Source organism: Lagenorhynchus albirostris, chromosome 6, assembly GCF_949774975.1.
Source record: "Lagenorhynchus albirostris chromosome 6, mLagAlb1.1, whole genome shotgun sequence".
NCBI lineage: Eukaryota > Metazoa > Chordata > Mammalia > Artiodactyla > Delphinidae > Lagenorhynchus > Lagenorhynchus albirostris.
In genome coordinates this window covers 53,418,535-53,438,992 of record NC_083100.1, presented here as the reverse complement: position 1 = coordinate 53,438,992, position 20,458 = coordinate 53,418,535, and the positions used below count along the sequence as shown (strand labels likewise).

Sequence of the window (20,458 nt, the reverse complement as noted above, 5' to 3'; positions counted from 1 at the left end):
AGAAGCTCCTTTTCTGGGTATAAATCCTCCTCTGTTCGGTTAGTGTTGTCAAAGTGTGATTTTTGGACCAGGAGCTTCCACATCATCTGGGAACTTGTTAGAAATGCAACTTCTCAGCCTTCACCCCCTACTGAATCAGAAACTACTGAATCAGAAACTATGAAAATGGAGCCCAGCACTTTGCAGTTCAACCCACCCTCCAGGTGATTCTGATGCATGCCAAATTTTGAGAACCACTGGGTTAAATTATCAGTCATTAATGCATCCAATTTCTCTAAATTTCTTAAGTTCAGATCCATCTCAGAGAATGAGAATGGTGATTGGAATAGGGATGGTGGAGAAATATTATAGCGATGGGCACTCAGGATAAAGAATAGGTCTCAGCCTTTGACAGCAGAGGGCAGGATGAGGGTCACTAGCCACTCTAGAGAGAAAATGAATGTGGTCCATTTTGTCCGGAATTGGGAAGCTGTGTGTGGGTTATGGAAAGTAATCTCTGTGCAATTGGGAGGTAACCTGGGCAAACGGTACCTAAGCTAGGATGTCTGGACTTGTTGGGGAGGCTTCTGGTTGATGAAAACCAGAGTAGGATATAAAGAGAACTCAGGAGTGCTCTGAATCACAGCTGTCGCTGATTTTTTTTTACATGTGTGTTTGAGCAGCTGTGTTTTTCCTATGCCTCTGATCCCATGAGACAAGGATGACTCTTCTCCCTCTTCCAGCTCCTTTCTTTATAGTTTGCCAAATGTTCCTCCTTTGCCCCCACTCATACTCATTCCAATAAGAATAAACTATTTATAGTTTATCCCAACATGCATTTACATTGCTGTCCCCTCTACCTGGAATGTTGCTTTTCCTTGAATAACTTGAAACTCATTTTTTAAAATTCACTGCAAATATCACCTCCTCTAGGAAGCCTTCTCTGATCTTCATAAAGTTGACCATCCCTTTCTCTGTGCCACATTTACTTTATATGTAGATCATCATTGTTCTTAGCATATCATTGTCATTCATTTATTTATATATCTGTCCTCTCTCGACACTTAAGAGATTGTATTTTTCTAATCTCTGTAGGCACTTGATAATTTTTAAAAAGCAAAACCCCCAAATTTGTGTTCATTATCACATCTGATAATGCTAACAGAATACAGTGTTTTAGGTGGTACCTTTATTATGAATTTTTAACTGAAATTTTTATTGAGATAATTAGAGATTCACATGCAGTTGTGTGAAATAATACAGGGAGTTCCATTGAACACTTTGTTCATCTTCCACTGATGGTAACGTTTTGTAAAATTATAAGATAGTATCACAACCAGGATGTTGACATGGATACAATCTACCAATCCTATGCAGATTTCCCTAGTTTTACTTGTATTCATGTGTATATGTGCGTGTGTATGTGTGTCACCTGTGTGGGTCGTGAATCCACCACCACAGGATCCCTCATGTTGACCTTTTATAATCACACCCACTTCCCTCCTGACACCTGTCCCCAGCCTTAACCCCCAAGAACCACTAATCTCTCCTCCATTTCTAAAATTTTGTCATTTCAAAAATGTTGTACAAATGGACTCACAGTATGTAACTTTGTGGGACTGATTTTTTTCACTTAGCATAATTCCGTAGAGATTCATCCAAGTTGTTGCGAGTATCAATAGTTCATTCCTTTTTATTATGGAGTACTATTCCATGGTATGGATGTACCACATGTTAACAATTCACCCCCCAAAAATATGCAGGTCAAATCCTGGAACCTTTGAATGTTACCTTATTTGGAAAAAGGATCTTTACAGATGTGATTGAGTTAAGAATTTTGAGATGAAGAGATAATCTTGCATTATCCAGGGGTCCCTAAATCTAACTGCAAGTATCCTTATAAGAGAAAAGCAGAGGGAGGTTTGAAACAGACAGAAAAGAAAACACAGACACACAGAAGAGAAAGTGATGTGAAGACAGAGGCAGAGATTGAATTGATGCAGCCACCAGTCCAGGGATGCCCGGGCAGCCAGCAGAAGATGCAAGAGACAAGAAATGGATTCTCCCTATGTATTGCCCATGGAGGGAGTATGGCCCTGCAAATTTCAGACTTATAGACCCCAGAACTTAAAGAGGATGAATTTCTATTGTTTTAGGCTGCCAAGTTTGTGTTAATTTGTTATAGCAGCCTCAGAAAACTAATATAGAGTTGTTCATAGTTTTTGGCTATTACAAATAATGCTGCTATGAAATTCATATACAGGTTTTTGTGAGAACGTATATTTTCATTTCTCTGGAATACATTCCCAAGAGTACAGTTTCTGGGTCGAATGGTGATTTCATGTTTTGTCTTACAAGAAACCTCTAAACTGTTTTCTAGAAGGGGCTGTACCATTTTACATTTCCATTAGTAATGTACGAGTGATCCATTTACTCTTCAGCCTTGTCATGTTTAGTGTTGTCACTATTTCTTCTTTTAGCCATTCTGACAGGTATATTGTAAAACCTCATTGTGGTTTTATTTTGCATTTCCCTGATGACTAATGATGCTGAACATATTTTCATGCACTTATTTCTCATCTGTACATTCTCTTCAGTGAAATTTTTCTTCCTATCTTTTGTCCATTTTCTAATTGGTTTGTTTGTTTGTTTGTTTGTTTTTACTGTTGAGTTTTGATAATTCTTTATGTACTCTAGATCCTTTGTTTGATATGTGGTTTGTAAATATTTTCTACCATCTGTAGCTTATATTTTCATTCTTTTCCCATGGTATTTTACAAAGCAAAAGTTCTTAATTTTGAATGAAGTCTAATTTATCAGTTTTCCTTTTATGGATCATGCTTTTGGTGTCAAGTCAGAACTCTTTGCCTAGCCCTAGGTCCCAGAGATTTTCTTCCATTTTTTCCCTAAAAGTTTTATATTTTTATGTTTTACATTTAAATACATGATCCAGTTTGGTTAATTTTTGTATATGGTATAAAATTTAGGTCAAAGTTTTTTTTGCGGGGGGAGTGTTGTTTTTATTTTTGCTATTGTTTTGTTTATAGATGTGTAATTGCTCCAGCACCATTTGTTGAAAAGACTATTTTTCTTTCACTGAATTGATTTTGAATTGTCAAGGGTCAATTGAGCATATTTGTGTGAATCTACAGTTCTGGATTCTGTAGTTTTTTCCATTGATCTATGTGTCTATACCGCCACAAAAAAAAACAAACAAAAAGCAAAACCCTGGGCTTCCCTGGTGGCTCAGTGGTTGAGAGTCCGCCTGCTGATGCAGGGGACATGGGTTCGTGCCCCGGTCCGGGAGGATCCCACATGCCACGGAGCGGCTGGGCCCATGAGCCATGGCCGCTGAGCCTGCGCATCCGGAGCCTGTGCTCCGCAACGGGAGAGGCCACAACAGTGAGAGGCCCGCGTACCGCAAAAAAAAAAAAAAAAAATTAAAGAAAAAACAAAAAAAAAACCCCAACAGCTTTGATAACTTCAGCTACATAGTAAGCCTTGATATTGGGTAGAGATTTTTCCTACTTTATTTCTTCTTTGTCAAGATTGTTTTAGCTGTAGGGCCTGTGTTTTTCTATATAATTTTAGATTAAGCTTGTCTATGTATATAATAAATCTTGCTAGGGTTTTGAAGGAATCTCATGAAACCTACAGATCAATTTACGGAGAACTGACATTTTAACTATGTTGAGTTTTCCAATTCATGAATATGGTATATCTCTCTATTCATTTATGTCTTCTTTGATTTCTTTTCTTAACATTTTGTGATTTTCAGCATACAGATTCTGTACATGTTTTTTACAGTATGTATCTAAGTATTTCATTTTTGAGGGGTGATTATAAATGATATTGTGCTTTTAAGTTTAAGTTTCCATGTGTTCACTTTTAGTGATATATAAAGATATGCAACTGGTTTTTGTGAGTTCTCTATCCTGTAAAGTTTCATAGATTCTTTGGGATTTATATATAGACCATCATGTCATCTGCAAAGAAAGATTTTATTTCTTCCTTTACAATCTGTGTGCCTTTTATTTATTTATTCTTGCCTTATTATGGTGCCTACAATTTCCAGCACTATGTCGAATAAAAGAGGTGAGAATGGACAAACTTACCTTGCTCTTGATCTCAGGGAAAAGCAGTCTTTCACCATTAAAAATGATGTTAGCTATAGACTGTTTTGTAGATGTTCTTTGTTAAATTGAGGCAATTCCCCTCCATTTCTAACTTGCTGAGAGTTTTTATCAAAAATGAGTATTGGGTTTTCTCAAATGCTTTTATGGCAACAACTGATATGATCATATGATTTTCTTCTTTAGCTGTTGACATGGTATTTTATATTTATTGGTTTTCAAATGTTGAACCAGTCTTGCAAATCTGGAATAAATCCCACTTGATCATGGTGTATAATTATTTTTACACATTGGTGGATTCAGTTTGTTGATATTTTGTTGAGAATTTTTCAGTCTAAGTTCATGAGAGATATTAGTCTGTAGTTTTCTTTTTTTTAATTGTCTGCTTTTGGTATCAGGGTAACACTGACCTCAAAAAATAAATTGGGAAGTGTTTCCTCCTCTTCTATTTTCTGAAAGAAATTGTGTAAAATTGATGTTCTTTAAATGCTTGGTACAGTTTTCCAGTAAAACCATGTAGATCTAGAAATTTCTTTTGGGGTGCTTTGTAATTATGAATTCAACTTGTATGATCATTATAGATTGCTTTATCTTGGTTGCATTTGGTAGTTTATGGTTTCTGAAGAACTGGTTCATTTTTCTAAGTTATCAAATTTCTGAACATAAGTTTTTTATAGTATTTACTTGTTATATATATATATATATATATATATATATATTTTTTTTTTTTTTTTTTTTTTTTTTTGCGGTACACGGGCCTCTCACCGTTGTGGCCTCTCCCGTTGCAGAGCACAGGCTCCGGACGCGCAGGCTCAGCGGCCATGGCTCACAGGCCCAGCCGCTCCGTGGCAATGTGGGATCTTCCCGGACCGGGGCATGAACCTGGGTCCCCTGCATCGGCAGGCGTACTCTCAACCACTGCGCCACCAGGGAAGCCCTATTATATTTTTAATTGCTGCAAATTCTGTAGTAATATCATCTATTCCATCTGTGTCTTCTTTCTTTTTCATCTTTGTCAGTCTTACTAGAGGCTTGCAAATTTCATTTATCTTTTTCAAAGAGCCAATTTTCTATTTGTTTCCTCTGGTTCTCATTTCTCTGTTTCTCTTTTCTTGTCATCACATGGGTTACCTGAACATTTTTTAGGACTCCATCTTGATTTATTTATATTCTCTTTGATTGTATTGCTTTCTATAGTTTTCAGAGTGGTTGATATGGGTATTACAATATATATACTTATGGCAATCTACTGGTATCATCATTTAGCTACTTCAAATGAAGTACAGAAAACTTACTTCCATTTAGGTCCCTTTAACTTCCACTTTTAATCATTATTATCTTGAGTATCATATGGTTAAATTTAATTTCAATCATCAAATATGTTTTATAAAACTTATGAGGAAAAGGATTGTGTGTGGATTAATTTTACGTATCAACTTGACTGGGTCATAGGATGCCCAGATATTTGGTCAAACACTATTCTGGGTGTTTCTCTGAGTTTGTTTTTGGATAAATTTCACATTTGTGTGTGTGTAGATTTTATTCTGAAAGAAATGAGGAACACTGAAACATTTTGAACAAGAATTATATGAACAATCTTACATGACAGAATGTACTTCCTTGCAGCACTGCACAGTCAGTGTTTACCAGGATGACAGGAAAATCACAGTCATGGTAATAAGGAGGGCCTAGGAGATGTGCTGGGAAAAGTTAACAAATGAGAAATTTTCATTACAAGAGTGTCCTTAGAATGAACATACACACACATATATGTATGCATATATAACTATATAAATTCTTATTGATCTGTTACATACTTTTATGAAAATGATTTAATAATGGTATATCTACACAGTTCCATCACGATTTCAAACCTTCAGTAAAATACACTACCCACAAATCTACAAAGTTGATAAGCTTTCGGGGGTCATCAAAGAAGCCCACATTTGCCTTAATATTAGGCAGAGAAAAGAGAACATAGGGAGCAGTTGAGAAAAAAAAATTCCCCAAATTCAAAAAGAACATGGAATTAAAGTAAGATCTGTCCAATGGATTCTCTTTGGGAACTTACAGAAAGACCTAGAATTACGAATAAATGTGGAAGTGGTTCTCCAAACTTTGTTTTGTCTAAAAAATAAAGGAAAAGGTATTTCAAAATGTTGGAGAACTTAAACACAAGAAAATTGGGGCTATATAATATTTTTAAAGAATCAATTACGTTCAAATTAAGGCTATACTGAACACATTTTTTAAAATTTTTTATTGAAGTATAGTTGATTTACAGTATCATGTGTCAGGTATACAGCATGGTGATTCAGTTATGTATATAACTGAATATATATATATATATATATATCTCACTGTGCTGTATACGTAAAACTTTTAGGTTGCTTCCATGTCTTGGCTATTGTAAACAATGCTGCAATGAATACTGAGGTGCATGTATCTTTTCAAATTATGGTTTTCTCCGGATATATGCCCATGAGGAGGATTGCAGGATCATATGGTAGCCCTATTTTTAGTTTTTTTAAGGAACATCCATACTGTTTTCCATAGTGGCTGCACCAATTTACATCCCCACCAACAGTGTAGGAGGGTTCCTTTTTCTCCACACCCTCTCCAGCATTTATTATTTATAGACTTTTTGATGATGGCCATTCTGACTGGTGTGAGATAATACCTTCATTGTAGTTTTGATTTGCATTTCTCTGATAATTAGAGATGTTAAGCATCTTTTCATGTGTCTGTTGGCCGTCTGTATGTCTTCTTTGGAGAAATGTCTATTTAGGTCTTCTGCCCATTTTTTGATTGGGTTGTTTGTTTTTTTGATATTGAGCTTTATGAGCTGTTTATATATTTTGGAAATTAAGCCCATTGTTTGCAACCCATTCTGTAGGTTATCTCTTCATTTTGTTTACTATTTCCTTTGCTGTGCAAAAGCATTTAAGTTTAATTAGGTCCCATTTGTTTATTTTTATTTCCATTACTCCAGGAGACGGATTCAAAACGATATTGCTGCGATTTATGTTGAATTTCATATTTGAATCTATAAACTCAGTAAAACAAATTCCTCTCTCTAATATGGATGGGCCTCATCCAGTCAGTTGCAGGCCTGAATAGGACAAAAGACTGGCCTTCCCCTGAATAAGAGGGAATTCCTCCTGCCTAACTGCCTTCGACATGGGCTATCAATTTTTTCCTGCCTTCCAACTTAAACTGAAACATCAGCTTTTCCTGGGTCTCAAGCCTGCCAGTCTTTAGACTGAAACTACACCATCAGCTCCCCTGGGTCTCTAGCTTTCTGACTGCAGATCTTAGGACTTGTCAGTCTCCATGATCATATGAACCAATTCCTTTAATAAATATTCTTATTATATATGTATATATACACCACACACACACATATATATGTATGTATGTGTGTGTGTGTGTATGTGTGTGTATATATATATATACATATTGCTTCTGTTTCTCTGGAGAACTCTTACTGATACAGTTTGTTCTATGCTTCATTCTTTTAGCATTTCCTCTCTATTTGAAAAGCTTCCTTTAGCCAATCTTTAAAAGTAAACTGCTAATGATAATTTCCTTTGTATCTTACAAAACTTCACCTGCGTGTGAAGGATCCCTATTTAAGCTATTTAAGCTCTCTTTGCTTCCCCTCTGATTCTTCCTTCTGTAGCCCAGAGTGTTCTAAAATAGTTTTAGGTAAACTCTAAGAATCTTCCTGTTCTTCCATAAGGAACACACTAAATTCTAAATTTAGTGAAAGAACTACCAATGTTTGGGGGTCAATCACCTCTTATTCAGAAAAATGGCTCAAGTCTCAACCACCACCCTGTGGATACCACTCCTACCCTGCCAACCCCAAAACCACAATAAGACTGACAGAGAGGAGGGGAAGTTCCCTCTGAAATGAAGTTCTTGGAAGGTTATGTCTACTACCATATCTTTTCTCCTTTGGGGAGGAGATGTGCTACTATTTTTCTCCCTGTATTAATCTGCTAGGGCTATTGTAACAAAGTACCACAAACTGGGTGGCTTAACAATAAAAATTTATCATCTCACAGTTCTGGAGGCTAGAAGTCCAAAATCAAGGTACTGTACAGTGGGTTCTTTCTGAGGGTTCTAAGGGAATGATCAGTTCCAGGGCTCTCTCCTCAGCTTGAAGACAATTATCTTCTCCCTGTGTTTTCACATCATCTTCCCTATGTGTGCATCTGTCTCTATGTCTAGATTTCCCCTTTTTATAAGGACACCAGTCATATTGGATTAGAGTCAACCCTAATGGCCTCATTTTAATTTAATTTCCTCTGTAAGACTCTATCTCCAAATAAGGTCACATTCTGAAGTACTGGGGATTAGGACTCTAATATATCTTTTTTGGGGGAAGGGGGGATAAGTCCCTAAAGCCAAGTGACGGGCAAAAAGGGAGATAGGCATTTTGTTCCCTGATTAAGTACCTGCTTTGTCAGTTGACTTGCCAGCCTCCTCTGTGCTACCTGAGCAGGCAAGAGAAATGTGGAGAGAAGCCCCCTACCTCCACCTACTGCACCTCTACCTGCCTGGGCCTTAGCGGCTCTAGATTTTCAAGAGAAATGTTAGTTGTCAGATGGATTCTGCACATGATCTCAAGCCCCAAGAGTTGGTACACAGATGAGAGAAGAGGAAGATGCAGCTAAATCTCAGGGACTCCCAATGTCTAAGGGACCATTTGAGGGGAGCTCTTCATCCATAAGGTCTGATAAGAGCATCTGTGACCCACAGAGACAACCAGAATAGTAACTGCCTACCAAGAATAGCATTACAACTTTGTCAAGGCTGTAAAGTAAGGACACCTCCACCCCTCCATCCCTCCATGGTTTCCCACCACCCGGGCAGAAGGGCAGGCAGAGGGAGGGGTGGCGGGAGAGCCGACTGTGCCCCACCTTCCACTCTAAATGTCAGTCCATCTAGCCAAATCTTAATTTGGCTATGAAATGGATGTTTTTATAAGTAGAACTGTCTTCTAAATTAAAGAGTCCCTCTGAATATACAAATGTGAAAAGTTATGGTCTGAGAAGGTGTTTAAGGGAGCTGCTACCCAGTAGGAAATAGATATTCGATTGATCAAAACTGAGGAAAGTGACTGGAAACAAATAAAACCATGTCAGGCTGACTCCTCATCGAGTTGAGACTCTAAACAGTAGATAATGTGCACATGCACACATAACAGGACTAAGGTATATTCCACTCTAGTTCCTGCTGTTTCGCTTAGCATGATCCCACAGGCAGTTTTACCTTTCATTAGGTATTCTTCAGAAATACAATTTTTAATGACTATGGTTTCTATCATTCATCTTATAAATGTACTATAACGTATTTAACTTTTCTCCTATTGGACATTCAGGATACAGCTAATATTTTGGAATTATAAATCATGTCATAATCATCTTTGTACATACATCTATGTCCAATTTCTATTTCAAAGAGGGAACATTGTTATACCTACTTTTTCTTTCAGATGGGAGGATTATGCTAACCAGTTTCAGAAGTTAAGTGACTTGCCTTCATCATATGTTAAACCCAAATCTTCTGAGAATGAATCACTGACTATATTATCAGCATATGAAGACTGTCCTTTGTGCCTAATATAAAACTTGAAAAGCTGTCTCATTTTCTTACCCATTTTCCTACATATTAATATATTGTGTTATACTAGTTGATGAGCTATGTTTTATTTATAGAATATATCCATAATATTCTGTGTATGTCTTAGCTAAATGTATTTTATATCAGCTAGCTAATTTCATTAGTATGGGAGAAAAATGGAGAAATTCATGAATTGCAGCTTTACATGTCTGTTTTCAAAACCCATCAGAGAAGGGTAGTTTGCCATGATAAAAACCATTTGTGACCACAACTATATTACAGCATATTGGTTTGAATTTAACCTGAGTTTATTGCATGGTTGGAACTCTGATCTGCCATTTCCATGCTGTATGAAGCTGTACAAATTTTATCTCTGTGCCTCTGTTCCTAATCTGTAAATTAGGAATAATCTTAGTACCTACCTCAGGGTTCGTGAGAAGATTAAATGAGAAAATTCCTATAAAGCTCTTAGGACCAAAATATGTCCCATAGAAAATGTTCAGTTAATGTTAGCTACTAACATTACCTCTTTTAGAAACCACAGGTTAACCTCAATTTAAACATAGATATTTGGATTCTAACAAATGTAATTCAAACCTTTACTCAGGGCTATTTGCTCTCTGATTTAGATATAAGATAGTCATCAGTTTTTACTCTAACACCAACTATATTTTTAATATGTAAATACACATACATTAATGCATTTGTGAATAACAAATGAATATATGATGATAACAATTATCATCATAACAAGTAAATACAAAACAGAAAAGTTATCTTTCTCTATTGTAATAAGTGTGTATCTTATACCCTATAAGTTCCTTTAAGTTCTTTCACAGCATGGTAAGTACTGACTGAGGAAAATAATTTAATAAAATTAAATTATATGCTGGGTAAAAAGTAATTAGGTTTAGCTTGAAAGAGAAAAGTTATTAATTTACAGCAAACACATACAAGCCATTTTTACCGGAGCTTAATATAGATAATGGCATAACTTAACGAAATCAAAAACTATGCAACAGCACCAAGTGAAATTCCAACAAAGGGCTGTACCGCGTCATCTCACTTCAAGTTGAAGGTTCATTACCAAAGCAAACACTTGCTAGAGAGGAATTTGGAGCTTTTCCTCATATTTAGGAGGAGGCTTCTCCTGGCCTCCCAAGTAAACCTGCGGAGGAGGCCTACTTTTTGTAGAAATCTTCACCATGGAAAACAGTACATTTCACATTTTTCTTTCGTTGTGTCACAACTAACAGACCAAAGGCCAGCAATATGAAGGAGGCAGCATTGCCCAAGGATAAGATACAGGGTTTGCAAGACTGTTTAGAATTCAGGGCAGATGCAAGAATGAATCTCCAAGCTTCTGCCTCTATCCAGCCCACAGGAAAGGGTGAGAGGCATGAGGCAGGGAAAGTGCTTGCGGTGGTGCTGGAGCTCAGAGGTAAGCCTTGCTGGTTTTGGCAACGGCTGTTCCTATTGTTAGAACACCACCGGCACGCTGAATATAACATGTCTAGCGCACAAGATTAATGCTCCTTTCCTGCATCATGGATGTTATAAATAAAACTGGAGCTTTTTATATACCACCTAATTGTACGCTACTCAACGGAAAGCAGAGCAAGAAAGCCAAAGAAAGCCTAATTCTGCAGAGAGGAGAAAAAAATTGATATCACTGATCCATTTTAAACACATTTCAAAATATAATAAGGACTGTTCACAAACTACAGAGATACAGAACTATGTCAATGGGCTGATAGACACATTTTATGTTTATATATATTTGTGTCTAGTATAATATATATTAAAACAATAAAAAAATGTATCCTAAGAAGTAACAGACAGCTCTTGGATTTTACCTGTAGGGAAAAGAATATACATTGTGGTAGTAGTTTTAAGGGGAAAGATAAGCCTTGCTCTAAATCCTTCATTTTCTAGAACAGAAGCACGTCTCCCAGCAGGAAATGGTCCCCCAGGCCCTCCCACCTACCTGTGCTGGTGTAAGTGCTGGGGCTGGCCAGTGGTGGCCCGGACCCCTGGGCTGGGGGCGGAGGCTGTCCATCACTCAGCTGCTTGACTCGTTTGCGGTGAGATTTGCCATTGTAATGGACTTGGGCCTGGGCTGCAGAGTTTAGCTGGATGTTGCACACCTCACAGAAGGAGAACAGAATTTTCTTTTTCTCTTTACTCAGCTGGTCCTCAGGTCTGTCGTTCTTTATTCCCTTATCTTCAAAGCCCCGTAGAAAAGTTGCCATATTCATAATTCCATCTTCAGGGTAGTTGTCAGGGCTTAAGGAATACTTCATACCTAAAAAAAAGTACAAATGCTTATGAAATATAGGCCTTCTCATTTTCTAGTATGATTATGATTAATTTCATGGTATGGTTTAAGTTAAAATCTCCTAGATACTCAGTGATCACGCTTGGAAAAAATTATCAAAAACACTTAACTGAGCAAATATGATCTTTGAACATGTGTTTCCTCTGTCTGGAGCATTTTCCACTCTACCCTTGCCCCTCCTCCCATCACCTCTCAATTCTTTTGCCCTTTAAACTCCTGCTCACCCCTGAGATCTTAGCTGGAGCATTACCCTCTCCTGGAAACCTATCTGACCCTGGAGATAAGGCAGATCCCTGTTTACATGCTCACATCATGCTATGTGACCTCTCTTCAGAACACCTCTCACCATGTGCACGTCATATGTATTTGTACAATTAGTTGATTTATGTCTGTTTCCCCAATAGACTGTGAGCTCTGTGGGGGCAGTAACCTCATTTCTGGGTATCCTTTGGGCCTAGAACTGCAAATTTTACATAATAGGCATTCAAATATCTATTGAAGGAAGGAATAAAGGATGCTACGAATCCATACTATGAAAAAGGGTATGTGTAGACATCAAAGTATACATAATACACACACATCTGCACACCTGCCAACAGATACATGCCCTAACTTGGGGAGGAGGTGAATAACAAAGACAAAAACACATTATGTCTGCAACTTACATTGGGTTGTATTCCAAAAGCCTCTTTATAAGTCAGCCAGTGGGAATTTGAACATATTTTCTTACAGATGTAGTGAAACAAACTGTTTTAAGCTGTCCAGATTAGCCCATAAACATCAATTTAATCTCTGATGAGGTTGAAATGCAGAACATCTGAAACACAAAATAAGAGAAACACAATATATGGTAATCTAGTAATTGAAATAGAAAAAGAGTAAAACAGACTAAGATAAAATTTTGTTTACTTTTAAGTGCTGATTTTCATTGAGTTAGATAAGGGTATAGTGATAAATTATAGCCTAAGTAAAGATTTTAAAGGAGCATTTTCAGTACCTGAAGAATCTTGGGTAATGAAGATGGCCTTGGCTTTTTATTTTGCTCAGTTCCACTTTAACATCTATAATTTTTTCATTTTAGTTAATACCAATGTTACTAGCATTTTTATACTTATCAGTGTGATTATTACAATGTTTTCAGTTCTCAACTCGAATAAAGAAAAAGATACTCTCACAGAAGAAAAAGGAGAACAATATTCAGAGAACAATTGGGCAAAAGCTAAGAGAAAAGGGGTATGCATGAAAAAGATCTGGCTGAGGTGCACAGTACTGTGCCATGAGGGATGAAGAGTTCAGATAAAGAAAGGATCCTTGCTTGTGATGGATTCTGCCTGGGGGAAAAACTCAAAGATACTGGCTTTGAGCAGTTCTGTTGATCCAAGTTGGCTTGGAGCTCTATGGAAGGGAAGGAGAAACTGAAGACTAATCCATATCTGGAGAGTTCACCAGTTGAATGTTTAAAATTCAGAAAATAAGTTATAGTACAGAGTATGATCATAAAGATATTGATTCTATGTATATGGTATGCCAAGAACTCATTTACACCCACACACTCTATTGCAAAGTGTCATTATGCACTATACCATAGGCTAAAGAATCACCTTCAGAGCATTGTTAAAATGGTACTAATTTTGATATGTTAAACCTATTTGTTCCATAAATACTTTACCCTGATGCCACCAATTTAAAGAACTCAATTCCACAAAATTTTCTGAATGAATTTATTCCTTTCACCTCTCCACAAAGGCCATTTTCTTCATTAAAATCTATTCAGACTACACATAAATCAGGTTTAAGCAATTCCTAGAGCTGAGTTGCAGAAAATAATTCTGTTATAATTGAAATGTGATTTGAACTGCACATATATCAATATTTTTGCTGTAGTCCCTAAATCCAAATTACTACAGTGTCACAAAGCCATTTTTCTCATAAAACTTTAGAAAATATCAGTGCCATATAAAAGTTATGTTCAAACATATTACTTTGTGTACTCTCTTAAAATATTAAAATTTATCATAAGAATTACTGAACTAAATAATAAAAAAGAGATAAAGGATTTGGAAAATAAACTCGTCATTAATATATTAGCCTTGTTTATAAAACTAATCCATTGTAAAACATAAGGAAAACCAGTAACTAATTTTTGACCTTGCATCATCTCACTGAATCATTGAAATCTAACTGTTATATTTCAACTCAAGCAACCTAAATCCTTGACTTAACTGAGTAATGATGACACTTGCATCTGAAAATTTAGCTTCTTTGGAGTTAGGTGGACTTGCCCATGTTGCTAATTAACACATGGCATTTCACAGAAACAGGACATACATCATAATGCTTCCTTTTAAGTTTGAAATCTAAAAAATGACTTCTTTGTATTATCTTATAAAAGATTGGGCTTCCCTGGTGGTGCAGTGGTTGAGAATCTGCCTGCTAATGCAGGGGACACAGGTTCGAGCCCCGGTCTGGGAGGATCCCACATGCCACGGAGCAACTAGGCCCGTGAGCCACAACTACTGAGCCTGCGTGTCTGGAACCTGTGCTCCGCAACAAGAGAGGCCGCGATAGTGAGAGGCCCGCGCACCGTGATGAAGAGTGGTCCCCGCTTGCCACAACTAGAGAAAGCCCTCGCGCAGAAACGAAGACCCAACACAGCAAAAATAAATTAATTAATTAATAAACTCCTACCCCCAACATCTAAAAAAAAAAGATAAAGCCAGCTTACCTGTGCCTTTCTGATTGCCATTTGTCCTAGAAATAAATTGTGCTTTAGATTTATTTAAATATATATATATTTAGTAGTAAGAAAGAAACTTTTAAAATGAAATGAATGGCTGTTCTAGAATTCTGCTGTAACCTCTGCAGAATACCAGCACCCTTCATAACTTTTATCCCTATTTTACTTTCTCCCAGAGTTATTCTCACAGATGATCCCCCAAACATCCAACACCATGCTCATGGGCCACTCTAGGGAGAATGCAATGCCTGGGAGTGGGGTGTGCATTCTGTCCCTCAAGTCCCAATTTATTAGTCCTAGTGCTGGTTTCACCACACTTCCTCCCTCTTAGGAGAAAAGTAAGTTCAGCTCCTGTTAGCAGCCACTTGCAACCAGAATATATTTAGTCCCAGAGGTCTTGGGTAAAGGACCTAGAGGTGGTAGAGAAGCAAGATATCAGAGTCTCAGCATCCAATTTTGACCTCAGATGATATAATTTCTAGGCTAATAATATGCGTGGTGATGATAACATTTATAATGTCAATTTTCTGGCTAAGGGGAAGGTAACAGTGAGTTTAAGTGGAAGAAGAGAAAAATCTCACTTTCTATTTTAAAGTGTTTTTATCAGACTATCTCAAATTACATGTTTTACTTACATAGGGCAGAAGGACCTTCAGAGGTATCCAATTTTAAACAGAGAAGTGGGCAGCACTCTTCCATGATAGCCATGCAGGCTTATCTGAAGGTAAGAGAAGTTCAGACAACCAGACCAAGTATCCTATGTCCTTTTTGTATTATTTTATCAGGTTAGATGGCCACGCATTTAACATCCATGAGAAAATAAGATATTTTGCTACAGGTCAAGGAATAAGAAAGTTGTCCCTTGAGTTGCTGCTTTGGGGGAAAAGACATGATAGGATAGTCAATGACTATCTAAAGGAGTGATTTGCTTAAAAATTATTTATTTATTTTGGCTGCGCCAGGTCTTAGTTGTGGCATGCGGCATCCTCGTGGCATGCAGGATCTTTAGTTGTGGCATGTGGGATCTTTTAGTTGCAGCACGCAGACTTATTAGTTGCAGTGTGCGGACTCCTTAGGTGCAGCATGCAGACTTTTAGTTGCAGCATGCGAACTCTTGCTTGCAGCATGCATGTGGGATCTAGTTCCCTGTCCAGAGATCGGACCCAGGCCCCCTGCATTGGGAACGCAGAGCCTTATCCACTGGACCACCAGGCAAGTCCCTAAAGGAGTGATTTTTAAATGACCAGGATGCAACACGTCAGGAAATTTTATACTTAACAACTTTCTCTAAAACTGGCCCTGACTGCACAGTTATCCAATTGTCTTTTATAATAATTTAAATAAAAGGCAGCTGATTCAGAGGTAAAGACTGGAAGCCACAGGAAGAATGTGAGCACATCTTACCTTAGAAAGAAGAACGGTCTGGGATCCCTGAAGCTCAAACTGCACTATACTGTTTCAGCCCCATACTTGGGGTCATTTCAGTTTAATAAACTCATCTTTGGGAAAAGTACTGTTCTTGTCATGAATTATTTTAGGGAAAGACCACACCTCTGTGGATGGGTGTAGGATTACCACAAAAGGAAAATATTTTTCCACTGTGAGTCTTACCACAAGATTGATGGGGGCAGGAGGTACACAAAGAGGCATGAACCTGTGACTGCCTCTGGGCCTGGGGGACAGGGGATCTGTATGCAGGTATGAGAGACTTGTTCCGGGCATTCCCTTCGTGGGGAGGTAAACTGATCCCTGGAACAGAGACAGGCCTGAGTCTGGGCAAAGAAGGCTGAACAATAAAGAATGCCTATGGAGGGCTTTGGTCTGTGACCTCCGAGAACCTCTATATCCAGGAACAACTGTGAAGTTCTCTATCTGTATTTCCTTTTCCTTTTTTTTAAAATCCTGAAGCCATCAGTGAAATCATGCAAACATCACAGTTGATCTTCCTGTTGGGAGGAATAGTGTGACAGTCTGGAATGGCACCTGGGGTTAAAGCCATCCATGGGAGAGCAGCAGCAAGGGACTTAAGGATGTCAGTGGCTGGCAAGAGAATGATGCAGTGGTCTAGAACCAGGCAGCTGGTTAAGATGTTCATTAACAACTGGCTTGGGATATCTCAGGGATTCAAAACAGCATACAAGAAAGGCAAGCTGGTAAAATAATGGAATTCTTATATCAAGTAGAGATTTGAACTATTTTGAATTAGCTAATGTAAAGGGTAAATAGGCTGGGGCATTTGAGCTACCTAAAGGTAAATAAAACAAGATAATTTTATTCTCATTCATTACTGTAGATCCTAAGCCAACTATACGCCTAGCACTTAGAAGATGCTCCATAAACCTTTGGTAAAATGAAATAGTTGTTATAATTAATTCAACTGAAGTACAGCTGCAGCCAAAAACTGCTAGTTAAATTGGTCTTGGCCTTCAGAAGACCCAATAATTGTATGTCTATGTAGATCAATGTCTTTTCTGGCACCCTTGATCTTCTGAGTGGTCCAAGTTAGCATTATATACAAATAGCATGACAATGTCAATAATGAGAACAAGGAATGTATTTTATTCTTAGTGTCAGAATATCAATTTCAAATATACATATTCACATTTCAGAGGAAACCAGAATTGAAAATATCCTTCTATGCCTAGTACACTGAGATTCTATCAGAAGTAAAAATGTAGGTTTCTTATTGCAAGAATAAAATGTTGCAATAATTAATGTTAATTATGAAACTTAATTTTATATAAAGAACAATTATTAGAATTTTTTTCAGTCACTTAAATAAAGAAATTGATTGACAACTAAATCAAGCACTAGCTCTGTAACTATAGAGAGAATATATACTTATTTTGAGGTACAAATGTTTATAATCAGATAAATAATAAGTCAAATAATGATAGAAATTAGATTATATCATAATTCTAATCTTTGTAGAATTATGTGGTGTAGTTGCTTTCATGATATCAATCTAATTAACCTTTAAGCACTATATTTAGTTTTTATTTGTTTAATTCCATTAAGGCATGAACCATTTTGGGAAAAATTCTACTTGGGAATTTTTCTCATCTTCTGAGGATGAAGCAAAAGCAAAATGCCAGCTTTGTTACCTTAAAATTACTACCTCGGACTTCCCTGGTGGCACAGTGGTTAAAAATCCACCTGCCAATGCAGGAGACATGGGTTCGAGCCCTGGTCGGAGAAGATCCCACGTGCTGTGGAGCAATTAAGCCCGTGCACCACAACTACTGAGCCTGCGCTCTAGAGCTCGCAAGCCACAACTATTGAGCCTGCATGCCTACATCCCGTGCTCTGCAGCAAGAGAAGCCACTGCAATGGGAAGCCTGCGCACCACGACGAAGAACAGCCACCGCTCATCACAACTAGAGAAAACCTATGCACAGCAACGAAGACCCAACACAGCCAAAAATAAAATATTAATAAATAAATAGATTGAAAAAGGAAGTGAACAGAAAAGCAAAAATATAAATAAATAATTAAATTACTACCTCAAGGAGATAATAATTAAATAATACCTAAACTCATAATATGATACAATTTTCTGTTTCCATATCTCAAAAGTCATTCTGAATGATGGTACTGGGCCTTAGCCTAAGGCAAATACAGATTTTAACACTTGGTTTTTGGTGATGCAGCGAAAGGTATATATGGTACACCTCGAGCCCTAGAGAGAGAAATGCTTACTGACTTGGCTATACAGTCTTTATAATAAGGAAGCCTAGATTCCATTCACCCTCTGCCTGGCCTGAGACAGCAGCAGAACACAGGAGAGGGAACTTCAAATCATGAACACTTGGGCAAAGGCAGATGTTGCAGTCCCATTCCTCCCACGGCATTGCCAGGGTAGGTGTGCAAGCTTGAACACATTCCTGAGCAAGTCCTGGAGCCCCTCCAGAAGCTCAACAGCTGAATCTGTGTGTGAAGCTGGAAGCAGCTGTCCTGGCTCCTTGAGATGACTGCCAACGCACCTTCCAGGCATGGAAGGGAACCCAAGCAATTCAAGAGACGGCTCCACACGAGTCAGATCTGTTGATCAAGGAAGTAACATCCTCAATTCAACGAACTCTCAGGTCATCTTAAAAAGCTTACAAACACGAATGGTATTTTCTGGCTTTTGCCACGTGAGAAAATATAGGGTAAAACTAAAGAGACCACGTTACACACTGTAGCTCTATTTCTAGTCATAATCTCTATATATACCATCTGGACACAGTTTTACATTTATTGCATTTTTCATTCATTTAAAAGTAACTTATATCATTCTAGAAATTCTGGAAAATACAAGGAGCAGAAAAAGATGGGGGAAAGTCCTCCACGTTCCTATCATTCAAAGGTAACCATGTTTTGTTGTTTATTTCTAGTCTTTTTAAATGCACATACTGTTTTCAAAGAACTTTGGTTAGACAACAGACATTTGCTAAGAGTTCAAATGTATATTAGAAGCTGAGCTCTTAGACTGATTATATTTACCTACAAATTGATTAATAAGAAGTCAATTTTTCCACCTCTGGTATGGATCAAGTGTAACTGTAGCAAGTGTTCTAAGAAGAGAAACAGTGCTATGAACATCATTAATATGGGGCTGCCCTGGTCCATGCAGTCTGAGAGAAGGTGATGTTTGAACTAAGAACTAAAGGATGAATAGGAGTAAATGGAAGAACATTCCAGGTAAAGGAGATTGCATGTGCAAAGGTCCAGAAGCAGGAGGAAAGATGGCAGGTGGGACAAACTGAAAGCAGCCCAGTGCATCTAGAGCAGAAAGAGCAAGGTGGAATGAAACATAAAATAAGGCTGGAGAGCTAAGCTGGGGCCAGGTAACGAAGGTCCTTGCACACCAAGCTGAGGTGTTGGTCTAGGGAAGGTGCAGAAGTATTTTAAACTAGAAGACTGGTACGAATAGACTTGACTTGTGAAAAGATTACTTGGCCTTCAGGGTAGATGAAAGATGTGGTGTAGAGTAGGGAGGTGGCCACATGAATATGGACAAATTCAGAAACTATTATAGTTACCCAAGCAAGAGAAAACGGTTGATGGGCCCGGATGGTGATGATGACCCCAGAGGGAAAAAGTGGATAGATTCAAAAACGTTGACCAAAAAAAAAAAAAAAAAATCAACAGGACCCGGTGATGGATTAAATGGGCCTGCTGGGATATTCCCTGGGGATGGAGGCTGATGGTCACCATGGTTCTGCTTCCTCTGCCTTGCTAAAGCCAGCAAATGCCGTCTTTTTTTTTTCTTTTTATTTCCCTTTTCTCTTTTCCTTCTTTTTCTCTTTTCTTTTTCTTGTCCTTCTTTTTTCCCTTTTTTCAGTCAGTGCCATCTTCACATTCCCCCTCGGCCTAGTTCCAGTCAGTGGGTACCATCTTTGAGCTCTCCTTCCTAAGCACCAGTATCTCCCAGGGGAGAGCTTCTACACACATCTGGTGACCAAGTTTTTATGTCTGGTGACCTAGTTTTGCAGCTGCCACCCAAGGGCCTCCCCGTGATCTCCTGGCTCTGGCGGCCAAGGGAGGCCTTGCGTTCCTGGGTCCTATGGGTCTCTAACGATCAGAGAGACAGTTCTTGGCAGACAACCACTTCCAGGGTACTGCACAAAAGGCAGACAGAAACACACTCCCCAGTCT

At 38.0% G+C, this 20,458-nt stretch overlaps 1 protein-coding gene across 1 annotated transcript in view; it reads right to left on the bottom strand.

Moving 5' to 3' along the window:
* Positions 1 to 20,458, bottom strand: part of ZNF385B (zinc finger protein 385B) — a 414,552-nt gene that overhangs the window by 298,822 nt on the left and 95,272 nt on the right. Inside the window, exons 2-3 of the mRNA XM_060151403.1 lie at positions 12,747 to 12,898; positions 11,731 to 12,048 (exon numbers count right to left, since the gene is read on the bottom strand). Coding sequence (XP_060007386.1) covers positions 11,731 to 12,046 — 316 coding nt within the window. The 5' untranslated portion in view covers positions 12,047 to 12,048; positions 12,747 to 12,898. The remainder of the gene's footprint in view (positions 1 to 11,730; positions 12,049 to 12,746; positions 12,899 to 20,458) is intronic.